Source organism: Leuciscus leuciscus (assembly GCF_965113295.1).
Source record: "Leuciscus leuciscus genome assembly, chromosome: 3".
Classification (NCBI taxonomy): domain Eukaryota; kingdom Metazoa; phylum Chordata; class Actinopteri; order Cypriniformes; family Leuciscidae; genus Leuciscus; species Leuciscus leuciscus.
Window position 1 is genome coordinate 3,109,420 of NC_138727.1, and position 20,902 is coordinate 3,130,321.

At 35.8% G+C, this 20,902-nt stretch overlaps 1 protein-coding gene and 2 long non-coding RNA genes across 3 annotated transcripts in view; 2 read left to right on the forward strand and 1 right to left on the reverse strand.

Moving 5' to 3' along the window:
- The window catches only part of ptgfrnb (prostaglandin F2 receptor inhibitor b), a 44,030-nt gene that overhangs the window by 11,890 nt on the left and 11,238 nt on the right, over positions 1-20,902 (forward strand). Inside the window, exons 6-7 of the mRNA XM_082163790.1 lie at positions 16,005-16,427; positions 19,429-19,836. Of these exons, the coding sequence (XP_082019916.1) occupies positions 16,005-16,427; positions 19,429-19,836 (831 nt within the window). The remainder of the gene's footprint in view (positions 1-16,004; positions 16,428-19,428; positions 19,837-20,902) is intronic.
- LOC309494576 lies at positions 1,063-20,776 on the reverse strand. The gene is made up of 3 exons (XR_014204377.1): positions 20,669-20,776; positions 2,792-3,207; positions 1,063-2,735 (listed from the first exon to the last, which is right to left on the reverse strand). It is a non-coding gene; the product is annotated as an uncharacterized lncRNA (long non-coding RNA).
- LOC309494588 lies at positions 5,232-7,221 on the forward strand. Its single transcript, XR_014204388.1, has 2 exons — positions 5,232-6,798; positions 6,894-7,221. It is a non-coding gene; the product is annotated as an uncharacterized lncRNA (long non-coding RNA).

Here is a 20,902-nt window from a genome sequence, read left to right on the forward strand (position 1 = left end):
TAAAAATGCGTTAGAAAACGTTAATCTCAAAGACGAGTTCGTTCAGAATCAGTTACATACAGCAGGACGGCTGACTCGATTTCCCTCTCATACATTCCCGTAGCGTCACAGTGCATTTTCCTGTTGAAGCCCAGCTTCCATTGACTTCAATGGAGCTGCTTTGAACAGTTTTTTTCAGTGCTTCGAAACTAGACGGTCATTGGATAAATGCTGCAATTATGTCCCGCCCGCGGATGCTCAGCTTCTCTGGGGGTGAATGAGGAGTGGGCTGGCCTGGACTCCGGGCTTCTGCGTGATGATTGGAGGATCTGTCGAAAGGCTGCGTCTCCTTTTGATTGACAGCGATTTCATTCAATAAAAAGTCGCTGATGTTGAAGCTGTTCGGCTCAGTCCCATCGCGGATTTTTCAAAGACAAACTGCTGCAACCTATTTCTTGGTATTTGCTTGTCGAAATTGCTAGCCAATTTTCATAATACATTTCACACAATTATACATTTATACCTTTATTATATTATTACTTATTATATTTTTTAAAATATTATTATTAGTAATAATTCAAAAATAATTATTAAAATAATTTAAAAAACATATTATTATTAGTAGCATTATTATTATACTTTATTGTATTATTATTTATACCTTTATTATATTATTACATTCATTTTTCACAGAGCATTTTCTTGAAAAGGAACGTAGAATTTACGCATAAATAAATGAATCATTTTTATGATGTAGGCCGAAAATGAGCTTCCCCTCTTTGAAAGACCAGCAGCCGCCACTGGTGCACACGCTACATTATGGCCAAGCATGCGCCCTTAAAATAGCATCTGAATGCGCCACTGACTTTAGACTAGGTTTTTCCTGGTCAGTGGCGGAATTGTTTTCTGTAACTGCAAAATAGCACCAGGGAACGTTTGTGCCGGAACACGCCTCCTCTTTGCGCTGAACCGCCCCCGGGAGCGCAAGTTCATTCCCTAATTTACCGACGTGCGTCTGTGGAGGAAAAAGTCCACTGTGCATCAGGAGCAATATAGGAATGATACATGCGTTGTGTACAAAGTCAACGCCAGCAGCCATATCACCCTGTAGCCCAAGACTGGTTGCCCACTGAAGCTAAGCAGGGCTGAGCCTGGTTAGTACCTGGATGGGAGACCTCCTGAGAAAACCAGGTTGCTGCTGGAAGAGGTGTTAGTGAGGCCAGCAGGGGGTGCTCACCCTGTGGTCTGTGTGGGTCCTAACGCCCCAGTGTAGTGACGGGGACACTATACTGTCAAAGAGCACCGTCCTTCGGATGAGACGTAAAACCGAGGTCCTGACTCTCTGTGGTCATTAAAAATCCCATGGCATTTCTCGTAAAGAGTAGTGGTGTAACCCCGGTGTCCTGGCCACATTCCACCCATTGGCCCTTACCAATCATGGCCTCCTAATAATCCCCTTACATTGAATTGGCTCTATCACTCTCTCTCCTCTCCACCTATAGCTGGTGTGTGGTGAGCGCACTGGCGCCGTTGTACTGTGGCTGCCGTCGCATCATCCAAGTGGATGCTGCACACTGGTGGTGGTTGAGGAGAGATCCCCTGATATGATTGTAAAGTGCTTTGGGTGTACAGTAGTACATATGAAAGCGCTATATAAATGCCTCATTCATTCATTCATTCATTCAATTGCGCTGGGTGCAAGATAGGGCCCTTAAAGGGTTAGTTCTCCCAAAAATGAAAATTCTGTCAGTAATTACTCTCCCTCATGTTGTTCCAACCCCGTAAGACTTTCGTTCATCTTCGGAACACAAATTAAGATATTTTTGATGAGATCTGAGAGCTGTGTCACTCCTCCATAGGCTTCTCTGTAATTGATATCTGCCATCCCAGAAAAGTTAGTAAAGACAATGTTTAATATAGTCCAAGTGTCTACAGTGGCTCAACCTTAAGTTTATCAAGCGACGAGAATACTTTTTGTGCGCAAAAAAACACACAAAAATAACGACTTTATTCATCTATTCATTTTCTTCTGTGTTTCTCTGAGTGAGTTGACGTAGTGTAACAGCGCAGCGCTTCTGGGTTGTACGTCAGAACGGAGGCTCACTATTGGCCGACGGTGGTCACGTGTGTGATGCTGGCCAATAGTGAGCATCCGTTCTGACGTACAACCCAGAAGCGCTGCGCTGTTACACTACGTCAACTCACTCAGAGGGTGAGTAATTACTGACAGAATCTTCATTTTTGGGTGAACTAACCCTTTAAGGATCATAAACACCCCATTGCATCTCACATTTAGTGGGTGACATTTCAAGAAAATGCCATCTGAGGCTCTTTACCAGTGCGTATGAATGCGTTCTGCTTCACCCAGAGCTGAGACCCTCATCCATAAAATATTAATTTGATGTTGATTATTTGGTATTTAAATGACATTAAAAGCATATGTCGTTCATATTTGTGCACTTAAAAATATCTTTCCATATGTCAGCTCAGTGTTTCAGACGATGGCCTTGGGATGTCTATTAAAAGATGATTCGCAGATCATGGATGAGACAATTAGGGCTGGATGATATAGCTAAAATATAATTTTCAGCTTTTTGATGATATACATATATCTCATTAGTTATCTATTCTCTCTGAAACAGCTTTAAATTATTTTTTTGTGTAAATAAGTTTGATGAATCATTCAGTAATTGTTGGCAAGATATTTAACTAACACAGTTAATGTATGAAAAAATAAGCAAGCCATATTTTCCACACTTTTTCCACTGAGAATAATTGTATTTAAACACACCACCCAGAACACCCTAGCAACCACCCAGAATACCCTAGAAACCACCTAGCAACCACCCATAATACCTTAGCAACCCACTAGAAACACCCTAGCAACCGTGCCGAATTTTGCCACTGCAAGCACCACTCACATTTTCTTCAGGAAATGTACATTCTAGTTTACTCTATTGTTCAACAGTGACAGTAAAGACATTTCTAATGTTACAAAAGATTTCATTTCAAATTAATGCTGTTCTTTTGAACTTTTGACTGAAAGAATCCTGAAAAATGAAATGTATCACAGTTTCCACAAACATATGAAACAACACGACTGTTTTCAACATTGGTAATAATCATAAATGTTTCTTGAGCAGCAAATCATCATATTAGAGTGATTTCTGAAGGATCATGTGACACTGAAGACTGGAGTAATGATGCTGAAAATTCAGCTTTGAATCACTGGAATAAATTACACTTTATTATATTTTCACATTTAAAAAAAAATTTTTTTTTTCAAAAATCCTGTATATTAATCAAATAAATGCAGACTTGGTGAGCATATCAATTAAAAGAATCTTACCAACCCCAAACATGTGAACGGTAGCATATATGAAAACAATAAACAGACATACTTGCCTATATATATATATATATAATTTCAGCCGTCTAAGTGAAAGTAAACGTGTGTTTGTGGGAGTTTAGTGCTGTTGTGTTAATAAGTAAGCTTCAGTCATGAGGTGTGTGTGTGTGTGTGTGTGTGTGTGTGTGTGTGTGTGTGTGTGTGTGTGTGTGTGTGTGTGTGTGTGTGTGTGTGTGTGTGTGTGCACGCGTGTGTGTGTTCGTGTCTGCTTGAAGATTTGCGTACTAATGCATCAAAGGCCTGTGTGTGGTCGTTCTGATGGAGAACCGCTGTCTAGATCTACAGGCTAAAAGCCAGTTGCTCATGTAGAAGTCACAGTTAATTGCTTGGGATCTCGTTGTCAGCGTGATTAACAGCGAAGAGCTTCAACCTGTTTATTCTGTTCGGAGTTACAGAGAAAGAGAAGGAGTACTTCACCGTAAAAGGGAAGCTCTGGAGTTGTTTACTCGGCTCGTTGATTTCGAAACATGCAGAATTTTCCAAAATTGATCCAAAATTTACAGAAAATATCATCAAAGTCGTGCAAACTTGGTGTGATGCGTCTTCTTGTGCCTTGTTTGACTTGGAAAATTGGAAAAAACAGACATTTAAGTTATTATTCACTGAAAATCTTCCCACCAAAAGCAGGAGATGCAGTTCTGAGATCAAAAGGTTTCTATATATGTTTCAGAATTCAGATTCTTATTTGTTAAACAGGAGGTCACGACTCTAATATCTGATGTGTTCGATAGGGTTGTGCAACTAAAACTATTAAAAACATTTGTGTTATTGAAAAAAGCCTGAAATAAAATATTATATGAAAAACCTGAATAAAAATTAGATATGTTACTTTGAAAACTAACTGAAATATGTTTTAAGTTGAAGCATTAAAGTTACTTATTGGGAATAAATAAATAACTAAAATTGAGCCAAAACAGAAAAAAAAAGGAATCTAAATAGTAATATAAAAAATATAAAAATAAATACAAAACGACAAAGTGACTAAACAAAGTGAGTAAAAGTTCAACTAAAATTAAATTGAAACTGAAAATAAATAAAAGCTACATTCAAATATAACTGAAATCTATAATACTATATAAATAATAGTATAAAACTGGTGATCACACACAGAAGGATTAATTAAACGCTGCAGATTTCTATTAATTCATAATATCACACTGTTGGAATTCATAAAATACTGTTTATTTTCTTCACTATCCAAGCGTTTTCACGGCCAAAAAGGCAAGCTTCCTTCATCAGATTTACAAGGGAAATGCAAGAGTTTTCATTTGAGATGGTAGTTTATTACTACTACTACAAAAAAAAAGAATAGATCAATATTCTTTAGTATGAGTAAAGACAAAGGTTCTTGACGCCAGTGTTGATATTGGTAAATAAAACTATTTTAAAATTGATTTTGCTAATTGAAATAAATTTGAAATAAAATAAAAATATTAAGTGAAAAACTTATACTATAAACAAAATCTTTAAAATTCTTTAAAAAAAAAAAACTAGTAAAAATGACAAAAGCACATAAAATTACTTAAACATAAACTAAAATGAAAATGAAAATTGAAAAATATAAATAAATATGAAAAATATGAATAAATATATATACTAATAAGAATACTTTTGAGCAAGGCCTCAAGAGGAAAGACATTTATAATGTTACAAAAGATTATATTTCAAATAAATGCTATTCTTTTTAACTTTTTATTAATCAAAGAATCCTGAAAACAAAATGTATCACAGTTTCCACACAAATATGAAACTGTTTTCAACATTGATAATAATCATAAATGTTTCCTCATATTAGAATGATTTCTGAAGGATCATGAGACACTGAAGACTGGAGTAATGATGCTGAAAATTCAGCTTTGATCACAGGATATAAATTATAATTTACTTTATATTCAAACAGAAATCAATTATTTCAAATACTAATAATATTTCACAATATTTATGTTTTTTTTTTTACTGTATTTTTGATTAAATAAATGCAGCCTTGGTGAGCAGAAGAGACTTCTTTCAAAAACATTTTAAAAAATCTCAAACTGCTGTTTATTTTGTGTTTTCCTTTAGTATTGGCAAAGGTTTTTTTTTTTTCATATTTCCTAGAGAACAAAAGCTAGATTTAGGTTAGTGGGTTTCAATGGGTTTTAATAGGAAATCCTCACCAGCATTGCACACCAACAACCGTCTGAGCCATAGAAAGACATCAGGTATTGTCTGTGACCTGAGAAGTGGCCGTGGTCGTGTTTCAGGGCCAGATGTGACGGTACACATCTTTGTTGGTACACATCTGGAAACACTAGAGCACAACAGCAGTTTCATCTATAAAGAAATTGCCTCCAGATCGCAGGACTCTTGACTTTGACTGCATTAAAAATAATAATTTGAAGAGCATTAGTTTTTGCTGGTTAGATGGTCAAATCTTTGTGGTAAATCCACACATGTACTGTACTTACACAAGCTCTTTAATCTCTGAGAATTAAATGCTATTATTCGTTTTCCAGTATGTGAGTAGGCTTACTACTCCTGTAAAAACGTTAAAGAGAATCTCATTGTGTTTCCAGATCTTTAAATACGACCTATTATGCCTTTTACAAAGTCTTAATGTTGTTTTTAGGCTCTACTAGAACAGGTTTTCCTGCTTGAATGTTGATTATTTTCCTCATATTCTCCATTGTTGCGGCTCCTCTCTTCCCAGTCTATCAGTAACGCTCTGTTTACTTCCTGTCTCTATGAAGCCCCTCCTTCTGAAAAGCACACTGTGCTCTGATTGGGCGGCTGGATCAGTGTGTTGTGATTGGTCGAGCGCTTCGAGTGTGTTTGGGAAATGTCCCGCCCCTTACCATAACCACCAGTTTAACACACTACTAACTAACTCAACCAGGCCCCGCCCCCTTATTCTGCGTATTAATTATGTAAATGAGGAATATTGTGACGTGTTCGTTCCCGTGACACTGATATAGAGAATAATTATATCATGCTGTGGAACTTTGCAGAGCTTTTTCATGCTCAAACAGCAACATTACACACTAAAGACTTATGAACATGTGAAAAAGCATGATAGGTCCTCTTTAAAAGAGCAACTTTTACACTTTCCATGAACATTTTGGCTCTCGTTCCTCCACGCGGTTCCAAGAAACCGGTCTCATGCCGAAACACCGACCTGTAGAACTGCTAATGTTTGAACTTGAGAACATGTTTTTGTGTGGGACGCTGAAAAGTGTTATTGTTCTCTCCTTTGTTTTCTCACTTCCTTCTCTTTAGACGCTTCGCTAAAAGGCCAGTATGATTACTCTTGCCTTCTGGGATGCATCTTGATGATCAAACTCTAGGCAGCATCACATATAATCACCTGACAACATATTTGGTGTAGGATTTACAATTTGATGGTGTAGAAATGTCTAGTAAATTAGAAACTAGTAAAAAAAAATTTTTTGTGTTTTTATATTTATGTGCATTGTTGTACGCATGTTGAAACACAAGCAACAACAATTTCCCCATGGGGATAATAAAGTAATCAATCAATAAATTAGTAGAAAAAACTGAAATAATAATTGTCTTGTAAAATGTTCCAATAATCTTTGCTTTACTGTGTTCCTTTAAAAGAAGACTCTTCAAAGCTACATTTATTTACAGTTAAATACAGTAAAAACTGTAATATTCTGAAATATTATTACAATTTAAAATAACTGTCTTCGATATGAATATATAGTAAAGTGTAATTTATATCCTGTGATCAAAGCTGAATTTTCAGCATCATTACTCCAGTCTTCAGTGTCACATGATCCTTCAGAAATCATTCTGTTATGATGATTTGATGCTCAAGAAACATTTCTGATTATTATCAATGTTGAAAACAGTCGTTAAACTGATACATTTTATTTTTCAAGATTCTTTGATGAACAAAGTTCAAAAGAACAGCTTTTTTATTTGAAATCGAATCTTTTATAACATTATAAATATATTTACTATCACTTTTGGTCAATTTAATGCATCTTTGTTGAATAAAAGAGTTAATTTATTTAAAATGAAATATTTTGAATGGTATCATTAGTAGGGAAGGAAATCGCAGAATGATTGCGATGGCCTCACAATAAGAGTATTTGAAAGTATTGACCATAAATATAGTTCATGTGTCAAAAGGTTTTAATGAAAGGTTCATAAATAGTCTTAAAATTGACTATTTGACCAAGTGCAAAAAAATTGGAGTAGGATTTACTTTGAAACAATTTTTACAAATAATTGTGTAGAAGCGGCAAGTAAAACATTGAATTAAATGTGAAATTTTGAAGTAAAAAGACTGAAATAGCATTTTCTTATAAAACCTACTCTAATAATCTTTCCAATAAAAAATCCCTTTTTCTATGTTAATCAGAATATTACGTTGTTAGTTCACACTCACAGTTAGGAGAACCATTTTTGGTTCCTCAAAGAACCGTGGGGAACAGTTCTTAAAGCTGCAGTCCGTAGCTTTTTTGGGTTAAAAATTATCCAAAATATATTTTTGAGCAAGTACATAACCAGCCAGTGTTCAACACTCTCTGCTTGCCGTAGCTCGATTCAAAACGGTAAGCTTGGAATAATGTTTTTAGTTCCAGTGGTACTGGTGGATTTCTGGTGGATTTTCTTGCGTCATTACGTCACATCTGTCCACATACAGAAGAGTCTCGGCTAGTCGGCTATGAGTGTGAGGATACTGGAGGTGGAGATTTATAGCCTTTTCTCACAGCACTTGATATAATTAAACTTACTAATTAGATGGCGGACCCAGAAAGGTTTAAACGACAATCACCAACTGGAGATTCACCCGCTGTAAAATGCAAAAGACTTCGGACTTTGGAGAAAAAAAGAGACTGACACCGGTCCCATGCGAAAACATGGATAATATCGGAAGGGCATTAAATATAGTCACGCAATGCTGATGTTGTTAACATTAACAATTTGAGAACAAAGTATAATTTGCACGGTTTGACGTGATATGATAAGCGATCGTTAGATTTAATCAGCATGATTTACTGCAATGCTTTTTTCCCCTTAGTTGGTCTGAATAAAAGTGAATGTTACTTGCTCAGACGACATTTTCCTGTGAAAACTCTTATGTTGATCATACATCCAAAAAGTATAACCTGTGATTGCGAATGCCAGTATCCACACCGGCGCGGTGACGGACAGCCACACATTCTCCTCAAAGCACTGGATTCATCCGCGCTGTGCCGAGCCGAGGCACAACCCACGTAAAGTTGATAATTCCACAAATAACTGCAATTGCAGATTTCGAACAGAGATGGCGACAAAGAGGAAAAACTACGGACTGCAGCTTTAAAATAACCATTTTAATAATCTTTCGTAGAATGAGAAGGTTCCATGGATGTTGAAGGTTCTTCACGGAACCACTGATGCCAATAAAGAACCTTTATTTTTGATTGAAGCGACATGAGCAATAGTTAGTGATGTTAGACTTTGCAAACGCCACTAATAAAGACAATTTTCATCTCCACTGATCCGTTCTTTGGAGATGAAAATTGTCTTTATTAGTGGCGTTTGCAAAGTCAAACATCACTAACTATTGCTCATGTCGAAGGCAATGCATAGTGTGAAATATCCACAGCTTTTGACTTTTGTATCACTCCTTCCAACATTGTTTTCAGTGCCAGATGACTCAGTTCTCGTGTTTGCTCTTATAATTCAATCTTATAATTGAGCTCTTTAATACACGGTGATCTGGATGTCTTTATTTGGTTTCCTCGGAGAAACACGCCACTGTGTGTGTGTGCGTGTGTGTGTGTGTGTGTGTAATGTTTATTTGTGGCCTATTTTTGCATTGTGAGATGAAAGTCTGCTTCTGTGGTGTGTTGATAGTGAAGGTGGTGTCGTCTGTTATCATGGAGTCTGATGAGTAGCTCACTTTGTAGTATTTGCCGTTATCATCCAGCGTTGAAGAACAGAGTGTTTGTGGACGACGCTCGATCAAAGCAGTGAAGTGCACTAACCTCACGCTGACGTACTGTACCGCCTGAACCCGTGCCATATGCTCATGCTTCTTACTGTTGTGGAAACAGCTGAAGTCTCTGTCAGGATTTCAGGAGATGTTCTTCATGTTGTCTTGCACTGATGGATGACTTGTGCTGCTCAAACTCATTAGCGTTAATGACTTTAAGACCCGGTGAGCCCAGCAACCAGCATGTTAATTCTGTATAGTCTCTATAGAGTCGTGTGTGTGTGTGTGTGTGTGTGTGTGTGTGTGTGTGTGTGTGTGTGTGTGTGTGTGTGTGTGTGTGTGTGTGTGTGTGTGTGTGTGTGTGTGTGTGTGTGTGTGTGTGTGTGTGTGTGTGTGTGTGGCCTGTTTGTAAATTGTACATCATAGTGCATGTACGTATAATGAGTCGCTTGGTTTTCAGTTATTTTAACTTTTTATATTTTATTTTATAATATTATATATTGTTTTTATTTTATTATTTTATTTTATCTTTTCTGATTTATTTAAGAAGAGATTTAAGAATCAAAAATATTCTGATATATTTTTAGTTTCTCTATTCTGTTTTGATTTCCAAATTTATATTCTCATTTATTGAGCAAAATTATTATTATAGTTTGATTTATTCTGTTATTTATTGAGTCTGTATTGTAATTTCTAAAATTATATCTTGATTGTTCAATTTATATTTAAATTATTCTGTTTTTTTATAAAATTAAATTAATACATCAATAAAATTCTATTATAATATATAATAAAGTTAAATAAAATTATATATAGTAAAGTTCTATTTTATTCTGATTCATACAATTATTATTATATCTTTTTTTAATTAATTGATTCTCTTTTTTTATTCTGATTTCTAAATGTATATTTTGATTCATTGTTTTTTTTTTTTTTATCTAAGTGTTTCTTCAGTAAGTTGTGTTCTATTCGTATTTATAGTTATATCCTGATCCTACTAAGTGAGTCTATTCTACACCCAATCATTTCGAGATTATCGGGTGTCCATTGGTTACTAATCTCCAGTTTAGTGCTGATGTCAAAAGCCCGGGATCATGTGACCTGTAATCTAAACTCAGCTTTCACTCGTCTGCATCATTCTCTCTGTATCTGAATAACAATTACACCAAACACACAAGCACTAACCTGATGCTCCAACAAGCACCACAGCTCATTCTCTAGACAGGTGTGCGGAAAGCCAGAAGAAAGTGCGAGAGAACGAAATGGAGAGAGGAAGACGGAGACAAAAGCGAGAGCGAGAGAGCGAGTGTGAGATAAAGTCTGATAATGCAGATTGAATGTCTGCAGTGGAGAGGCTCTTAATGAATCGTGATTGACAGATCCTCGTTTCGTTCCCAGGACACTCGGTTCCCATCCATAGCGACCGGCTATAGAGCTCCTCTCAGACATTCATCTTGTCTTCTCTGTTTGTCCGGGTAAAGAAACACATTGTAGACCTGCTCTCGTCCTGTCTTTATTTATCTTTCTTTAACTAGAAGTCTCTCTTTCGCTGCCTGGTTCTCCTCACTTGATCCCAAAAGTTCATTACCGAGCTGTGCTCAGAATTATAAAGGTCTTCAGCTAAAGCAACAAACTAAGTTACTAACTTTAAAAAGTTATTAGTTAACTGGCAATGCTGAAAAAAAAAAATTTATTCATTGAATTGGCTTTTATTTTTATTTATTTTCAGCTTTCATTTTAATCTTAGAGTCATTTTAGGAAATTTGTTATGTTTTTGTCATTTTTGTAGTTTTAGTTTTTTATATTTTCTATTCATTTTTGTTTCAGTTTTAATTTTTTACTACAACTTCTACTTCATGTCTATTTCTAAGCATTTAATTTAAAATATTTTCTTCGAATATTATTTATTTTTGCTTCATCTCAAACAATTTTTTATTTAATTTTAGTTAACAATGACAGCGCTGGGTTGAACCGTCTGAAATGTATAGTTAATTTTTTACTTCCACAAGCAAGTTAAATTGGCTATTGTTAACTTTAATATCTCAGCTGTTTCTCCTATAGATTAGGGGATTTTAATCTTAATTCTTCCGTATCTCAGTATAAAAACCCCAGTTGTCTTGTGTTTCATACAAGATCTCAATAACGCCTCGAAGATTTGCCAACGTCTGCAATCCAAAGTCAAAGATCTCAATATGAACTGGAATATTTCTCATCAAATTCTATCTAGAAACATTTTTTTTATTTTGAGGAATATTTTTTGCATTAACCCTCTGATGCTCTTCGTTTGATGGTCAAAAATTACAGAATTTGAAATGATTGTACTATATTTTAGTCCAATAATGTTTTTTTATTTAATATTTTGTATTTTTAGGGGATTTTATGGTACTCATTTATATTTATGCAGGAGTTATAGTCCATTTATTCACTTTTTGAGCATAGACCTGAAAATTAAATTTCCAGCTTAAACTGTCATGAATCTTGAATGCTTTGAAGAATTCAGTTTGGTCTCTTTTTAAAGACGACACGTGGCAGATTATTGCTGAAGTGAAGCAATATTTATTGTTATGAAAAATGCACAAACAAATATATATATATATATATATATATATATTTTTTTTTATATATATTAAAACACGTTTTACTCTAAAACTGTGAGAAAATCAAAGCCATAAATCTAAACAAGCTGTGCTCCAAATTTGAGGTCATTATCTCAAAAAATGAGCTTTCAGTGAGATTTTGTTTGGCCGCAGTACCAAATGTTTCCACTAGATGAAATTTGTTTTCATTTTTTGACTGTGAACAATACAAGTGTGACAATTTTTTTCAGGACCATTTAACCTTTTTGAATCATGTCCATGATTTTAACCATGTTTCGTAACCATTTTGCAAAAAAATCAGCACAAGAGGGTTAAAAGTGCCCAAAACATACCTTACACTGGTAACCAGCGCTAAGACTAAGTTTAAGCACCAGCTGGACTAGGTTATCAGGTCTAGACTGCAGGGATAAAACCTATTTTTGCTGCATATGTGCAGTAGTCTTTATCAGAGCCAATAAGTAAATGGCTATAAGTGGGAGGGGCTTAGCGAACAGGAAGTGATGCGGATGAGAGCCACAACGCACAGATGGTCCCAGTGACTCAGCCGGCGTGACGTCCAAAAAGCTTAACGCAAAACCCACCACCACATGTGATGCTCAGTGGGGTTGTATATGCCAATGATTGTCTGGATGATTTTCACTTGTCTGTGTTCCCGTGCCTCTCTCATGTGTTTTCCTGAGCTATTTACGTCATGTGATTATGTCGAGGTTGTCCGTGTGGGAGAATAGCACTGGCTTTGGCCCGCTGTAAGTCTTTGTGTGTCTCTAGTACTGCTCACCCGAGCATGAAGGTCCCAGCTGTATAGGAAGAGACGCAGGGAGCCCTTCACTAACCGGGCCGGCTGCCCACAAACACTTGACACTGGTGCGCTGAGAGCCTAGAAACGGCTTTAATGAGTGTGTGAATGTGCACGTGAGTGGATGTTTGGAGGTGTGTGAGGGACATTTGTAGTCATTTACAGTTTCTTTTCACTGCTGAAGAATCAGTTTAATCCCCATTTAATCAATAATCCATCTTATTTCATAAAGCTATTTTAGACCGGTCTATAGTGTTAGACAAGTCTAAAATTTGCTCATAGATTAGTCTAATGGAAGTTAGACTGTTTCACAAAAATAAAGACTGACTTAATTTAGATCAAAAACATTAGGCACCCCAGGCTAACTTAGGTCTAAGACTGTTACCTTGGCAACCAGCAGTAACAATCAGTTACATTACAAACAGCCGAAAGAAAAGGGAAAATGGCTCATAATTTAAACATTTCTTCTTGTTACTACATTCTCCGCTAAATTTCCCAAGTAAATTGTCCTTGTAACTGTTATACTCCTCCAACAAACACATATCTTCCGCTGGGGTAAACTGCACTGAGCGGCTGAATGCGCTTACTCGATCCGACATGTTTTTTTGTTTTGAAAAGTGTCTTAATTTACCCAGAATGCATTGCAGTGTAGTCCTACTTAAGATAGTCAGAGTCTTAAGTGCTTTGTGCAACGGTCTGATTTAGATGTCTATCTGAAGTCTGACTATCTACTATATCTAAGCCATAGTCAAAGTCTGTCTTTGTGAGTCACTTTGGGATAGTTCAGCCAAAAATGAAAATGATGAAAGATTCTGGCGCTTGACTGACAACTTAAAAAAATTCTGACGAGGACAGAGTTAAAGGGTAATAGTTCACCCAAAAAAAAAAAAATGTGTCATCATTTACTCACCCTTATGTTGTTCCAAACCTGTATGAATTTCTTTCTTCTGCTGAACACAAAAGATGATATTTTGAAGAATGACAGTTTCTGGTCCCCATTGACTCCCATAGTGTTTTTTTCCCCGTATTGTGGAAGTCAATGGGGGACCAGAAACTGTTTGGTTAAACGATTTTAATGCACGACGTGGAGGCAAAGAACAGCCCGACATGAAGCGGAGTGCATTCAAATTGTTTAATGCACAGCTGGCTGTAGATTATCCCACTTATGCCATGGTTATTTTCCAGTATTGACAATTTAAAGTCCCCCTGTAGTCAATCATTTTATCCCTTAAAACTCATCTTTGATCACCAAAATTACACATTTAAGCGTTTTTTCCTTGAAAAAAAATCTTCATGCCTTAAAATATCTTAAATGTAACTCGACACCCTTGCCTCATTTAGTATGCGCGGTTCTATGAATATGCAAATGAGCCCCACCTCCACTCACTCACTCAGCTCAGAGATCCACTGGTTGACGATCACACGTTGATCTGATTGGTTACAAGGTAGTTTGTGACGTCAGAAACACCAGCGATTTATAGAATTATAGAAAGGCAAGTCTTTTAAAGTTGAAAGTAGCATATAACGACGCAATGAGAATGTTACTCACAAGACCAAGATGGTGTAGTGCAAGTGACATGTTTGTGGTTGCAAGAGTGAGGACCTTTCACGCTGTTTTAAGAAACCTAATGTTTAAATTCATGTGCCGGCTTAATGGGTCACAAAATGAAATAATAATGGGCTTAAAGGGACATTGTGTAGGAATTTCTCCCATCTAGTGGTGAAATTGTATTTTGCATTCAAACGAATAATGCTCTCCAGCGCCTCACTTTTTCAAATGCGCGTTGCATCTACGGTAGCCGTTATGTACCTAAAAGCTATGACAGGATGTCTTATAATAGCACTTCGAGTTTTTCTTCGGGTGAACATGTTTGTTATTTAAAACAAACTGAAACTTGAAACAACGAAAAAAAGAATGTTACAGTATGAACTACTGACTGTCAAAAACATTAACTATGGTAATTAGTAGTAATGCCTTCTTTACTCGTTATATTTTTTGAAGTATGTGCATTGTTAGATATCATCATCATCAGAGCCTTCTCTAACGTTACTTTACTCAATAGCTGCTATTCATCAAAGAGCCTGTTTAACTTTTAACTATAAATGTTCTACTGTCTATATAATAAAGTACACAACCAAGCAATGAAAAAAAAGCTTGTAATTAAGACTGTAACATTGATTGTCGAGAAGAAAGCAGGCAACTTCAGGGTCTCTTTTGAAAGCTTTCTCCTGCATTAGCTATCCTGACAGTAACCCTTGTTTTTGTAATCTCCGGTCACGTTTCCTTTTACGATCTATTTTGGACTTTTTCGACGACGAGGACTCCTTATCCTGTGACTCAGCATATGTATGAATGAACGGTGTATAAATAACCGTGCAGTGCAGCCTTTTAAACTTGCCGCGGCAGTGACAAGCGCCTCTCACTGCTCCTCCGCTTCTGCTGGCTTCAGTCACGTGACGCTGGCTCTGAACGAAACGCGTTGTGGAAACGCGTTGGCCTATTACTTTTTGTCCCTCTCTGCTATTATAGTTTTTCAAGATGGCGGAACTACATGGACGCCTCCGTGGACTTACCCGTCCCATGTATATAAAGATAATAAATTCTTCGTTTACGAGGATTAGTCTGAACATTGGCATAGGTATTTGTACACCATTGAGGGCATATTTATGAATAAAAATATAGATTTTAGATAATAAAATACCTAAAAAGCTACACATTGTCCCTTTAACTAACATACGGCTAAGTAATATACGCTATCAATCCCGTATGTGGAAACACTGGTATAATTGTCTCCTGGTAGAACAATGATTTTCTTTTTAAATATTTTTCTTTTTTTCTTTTTTTATATTTTTTGTGTGTAGGTATGTGTGTATGCATGTGTGTTTATGGATATGTATTTATGTATTGTTGTGGGTAAGATTTGGACCTTGAGTCTGTAATAAAAGTTTTGATTGATTGATTGAAATAAACAACATTAAAAGCTTGATTTTCACCACAGGGTGATGTTTTATTTGGTGTTTGTTTAGGCAAGAATCACTTTTGACTTGAACTAGTGTGCAACCACCCATAACACTCACAATAACACCATATAGAAACATCACAACACTCAAAACACCTCACTGCAATGCAACACCCTGACTGGCAGTGTGCTAAAACAACATCCCATCATGCACGGCATGCTTTAAAAATGTGCAAATCTACAATACATCATTATTTAATGTGTGTTTTTTTTATTTAATCTGAAATAGGTGATGCTTTAGTTTTATTTTGACTATTGTCTCTGTGTCTCTCAGATCCAGACTACACCGTTGTCCTAAACTCATCTGTGAACGCAAAGTTCTTCGGTGACCCGACGGAGCTGGAATGCAAAGTTACAAACGTGTCCAATCTCCGTAGCGGACGACTGGGAGTGTCGTGGCTTTACAGAGACGCTGTTCCCGGTGACGCTCCAGTATCCACTCACGCTATCGCGTCATTGGATGAGAACGGGACCCTCGTGCCAGGCAAGACGTACAAGAAACGCATGGAGGCGGGGCTTATTACAGCGACCAGGGCGGAGCCTTCCACATTTAAGCTCCGCCTCCTTCACACGACGGACGCCGACGCTGGAGAATACACGTGCGGTGTAACGGCGTGGATCCCTACTCGTCATGGGAACTGGAAAAAGGTTGTGGAGCATTTGACCCCAGCGCTTAAAGTCAGCTTTGCTAACAAGCGTAAGTGTGCATGCATTTAAATGCTTATGTAATCTTCTAGGGGTTTTGCACGTCTTAGTAAGACCAACAAACAAACTTTGCTTGTTTAGTTAGCTCTGCCTCTGTATATAAAATATCAAGGTAACACTTTACAATAAGGTTCATTAGTTAAAGGTGTTTTTTTTTCTAAAAAAAATGTTTTCCAAATTTGTTTAAACTGTCTTTATATACCAATACATAATTAAAATGTAAGTACTCTGAAAAAGAGAGTATAAAAATCGAGTGTCTATAGTCCTCGCAGGGCTGCAATAAACACAGCTACTTATGTCCATTCGGAACGAATGAAATGATTGGCTGGACGACTGTCACTCTCCCTCGTTACCATGGCTACCACCCCTGACGCTACAGGAGCTGCCCACATGCGCGCACCCGTTTGACTCCAGGAGGGGAAGAGGCACGGAAGCTAGGAAGAGCAGTCAAAATTCCCAGTACCTGCATATACAGTCAGCCAAGGCAAACAAGGCAAAAAAAGGAACTAGTAAGGTAGAAAGGTAGGCTACTTGTCTCCGGAGTGTAATGTTAGTCCTCATCAGAGCCAACAGTGCTTTCATCGTGGAAGCTCTTACATGCAAAACACCATATATGTTATGAACCTTACACGAAATTCACCTTCATCACAGTGTAACTGATGGTAATGGGAAAACGTGTATCAGTGCAACCTGTTTTTAGCTTTGCCTTATGTTACTAGCTCGTTACCGAATCAAACTCAATATATTTTCAACTTTACCAGTATCGATATGCTAGCTTGATAGTGAGTACTAACAGCCATGTTAGTTGTTTATATTCATAATGATAAAGTTAGGTATTTTATTACATGTGATTCTGACATGATGTCACTACATGCGCTGGCAAACGCGTCCTCCAGCTGAGTGGTCGGCATCGCGCGTTCATGTGTTTTGGGGGCGTGGCTTTGGAAGGAGCTGGAGGGGGTGGGAGTGAATGGAATAAGTAGCTGTGTTTATTGCAGCCCTGAGAGGACTACAGACACTCGATTTTTATACTCTCTTTTTCAGAGGACTTACATTTTAATTATGTACTGGTATATAAAGACAGTTTAAACAAATCGTTTGTTTTTTTTTTAGAAAAAACCTGCCTACCCTGCCTTTAATGTATTAACTAACATGAACTAACAATAAGCAGAACATTTGTTTCAGTATTTATTAATCTTAATGTTTATGTTTATGTTAGTTAATAAAAATACAGCTGTTCATTGTTTGTTCATGTTAGTTCAAGGTGCATTAACTAATGTTAACAAATACAACCTTTGATTTTAATAATGTATTAGTAAATGTTGAAATTAACTAAGATTAATAAATACTGAAGAAGTATTGTTCATGATAATAAAGGTGGTTAACTAATGAACCTTATTGTAAAGTGTTACCAATATCAAACATTAAAAGGTGTCTAGTTCGCCTCAGACATCTGTGAATATTGCAGCTCAAATGTTCACGCTTCTATTCTGGTCTGACATATGACATCTCAGCTCATTGATTTCCTGCATCATTTCTATAATTACCTGAACGCAATACATATATGCATGGAAGCATTTGCACCGGTTGACTTCAACCAGCAACGTCTTCTGTAATGGAGAATTGTGTTTCATGAGGAGGTACAAATGATGCCGTTTGTATTATATTCTGATGTGTTTTGTGAGCTGCTGGACTGATGCAGTTCTCCACAGGGTGCAGTTTACTCTGACATGCTGTACGGTTATGCTCAAAACTGTTGCTGCTCAAAGTTATACAGCTGCAATTGCAGCTTTAATGACCTCTAAGAACATTTGGCATAATTTTGCCATTATCTAATATTGTCGCTCCTATATTGGGACACTTTGTCATATTCCAAGAGTCTTGGCAATAAATGGTCTTATGTAACACAAGACCAATAACTCTCTTTCACAGAGAAGACATGGTTCAGTGTTGCTGCGTAAATTCATTCAGCTCATTCAGAGCTCAGAGTTCCCAGCTCTCAGTTTCAAGTGTCCAGTTTGTCTCAGATGTTTCTCTTTAAATGCATTAGGAGAAATAAACAGAGCCAACTGAGGTCTGAATAAATGCTTGTAGCACAAACTGCTTTTACAAATAATAATAATAATAATAATAATAATAATAATATGAATAATTTATATTATTATTATTATTAAATTAATAATAATAATAATAATAATACAATTATTATTATTTATTTTACGATTTATTATATTTATATTATCATAATTGTAATAAAAATAATGATCACATAATAATAATAATAATAATAATAATAATTAATAATAATGTTAATGTTATTATTGTTTTTTAAATATGTATTATTTATATTATTACTATTAATAATAATCACATCATTCATAATAATAATATAATAATAATAATAATATTTAATAATAATATACGTATTTATTATTATTATTATTATTATATTATAAATAATAATCACATCATCAATAATAATATGATTAGTATATATTTCTATTATTATTATTATTATTATTATAAATAATAAATACATAATTAATAATAATGAGTATTATTATTATGTTTGTGCTTTTATTATGTTAATGTTATTATAGTTTAAATATTTCTTATTGTTTATAGTATTATAATATAATAATAATAATGTTATGATTTATTTATTATAATTAAAATATAAATAATAATAATCACATCATAAATAATAATAATAATATTATTATTTAATAAAAAATATTTATTTTAATTTTATTTCGCTTGGTGTATCATTTGCATTGTATTGTTTGTTAATATTTAATGCTTGATAGCAGCTCAGCTCTTTTGATGAGAATGTTTGAGTTCATATTGACTGACTTTTGCATCTAAGCGAATATGAACAGTTGGAGGAGAGAAACCTCATGTATAGACATTAAAATCTCCATGTAATATCATTCCTGCCTTGGAGGAACAGTTGAGATATTAATAATGAGCTCTGTTGTGTTGGTGTCGCGCAGGTCCTGTTCTCGGTGCCGTAGCCCGTCGTCTCCGTGAAGCTACGGCTACTGGCTCCACGTTTGAGATGAGCTGCCAGGCCAATGTGCAAAACCTCCCGCCGGGAACCTCCTTTTCCATCCTCGTCCTGTTCGATGAGGACAACAGGCCTCCCAGCCGCAAACTGGCCTCGCTGGGCCCGGAAACGGTTCTTCAGCTGGAGGACTGGGGCGAGCCGGGCCGACGGGACGGCCTGATGCTGGTGAAGACCGGGAAGAGGGAGTTTCAGTTCCGGATCCAAGCGGTGCAGGAGACCGATCGCGGCGTCTACTCGTGTGAAATGAAAGCCTGGACGAAACAGGCCGGGGAAGACTGGGTCGAGATGGCCAAAGGAGAGTCCAATAAGATTAAGGTCGCTTTTGCACACAAAGGTAGAGAATATGAATCTCGTGAAAACATGTCCAAATTACAGTGGCACTTTACAATAAGGTTTCATTAGTTAACATGAGTTAACTACGTTAGGTAACATGAGCAATGCACAATACTTCTACATAGGCTTATTCATGAAAACGTCCAAATTACGGTAACATTTTACAATAAGGTTTCATTAGTTAACATTAGTTAACTACGTTAGGTAACATGAGCAATGCACAATACTTCTACATAGGCTTATTCATGAAAACATGTCCAAATTACAGTAGCACTTTACAATAGGGTTTCATTAGTTAACAATAGTTAAACAGTCTAATAAGGTCACACTTTAGAATAGGTTTCAATTCTCACTATTATTAACTATGACTTTTTCCTCAATAAACTCCTAATTATTGCTTATTAATAGTTAATAAGGTAGTTGTTAAGTTAAGGGATGTAGAAAATGGTCATGCAGAATAAGGCATTAATATGTGCTTCATAAGTACTAATAAACAGCCAATATCATAGTAATATACATGCTTATAAGCAACCAGTTAATAGTGAGAACTGGACCCTAAACTAAAGTCTATTAGTTTATAAGTCTATAAACTAAGACATTTATAATTTTGCAAAAGATTCAATACCAAATAAATGCTGCTGTTATTAACTTTCTTTTCATCAAAGAATCTCAGAAATAAAAATGTATCACAGTTTCCAGAAAAATATGAAGCAGCACAACTGTTTTTAAAATGTATAATAACCATAAATGTTTCTTGAGCATCAAATCTTCATATTAGAATGATTTCTGAAGGATCATGTGAGTAATGATGCTGAAAATTCAGCTTTGATCACATGAATAAATTACATTTTACTTTATATTCACATAGAAAACAGTTATTTTTGTAATAATATGTCACACTGTTTATGTATTTGTGTAATACACTGTATTTGTAATTATATATATATATATATATATATATATATATATATATATATATATATATATATATATATATATATATATGCAGCATGCTTTAATATGTCAATCTTATAAGACTGGAATGATGCTATATTTGTCCTGTTTTA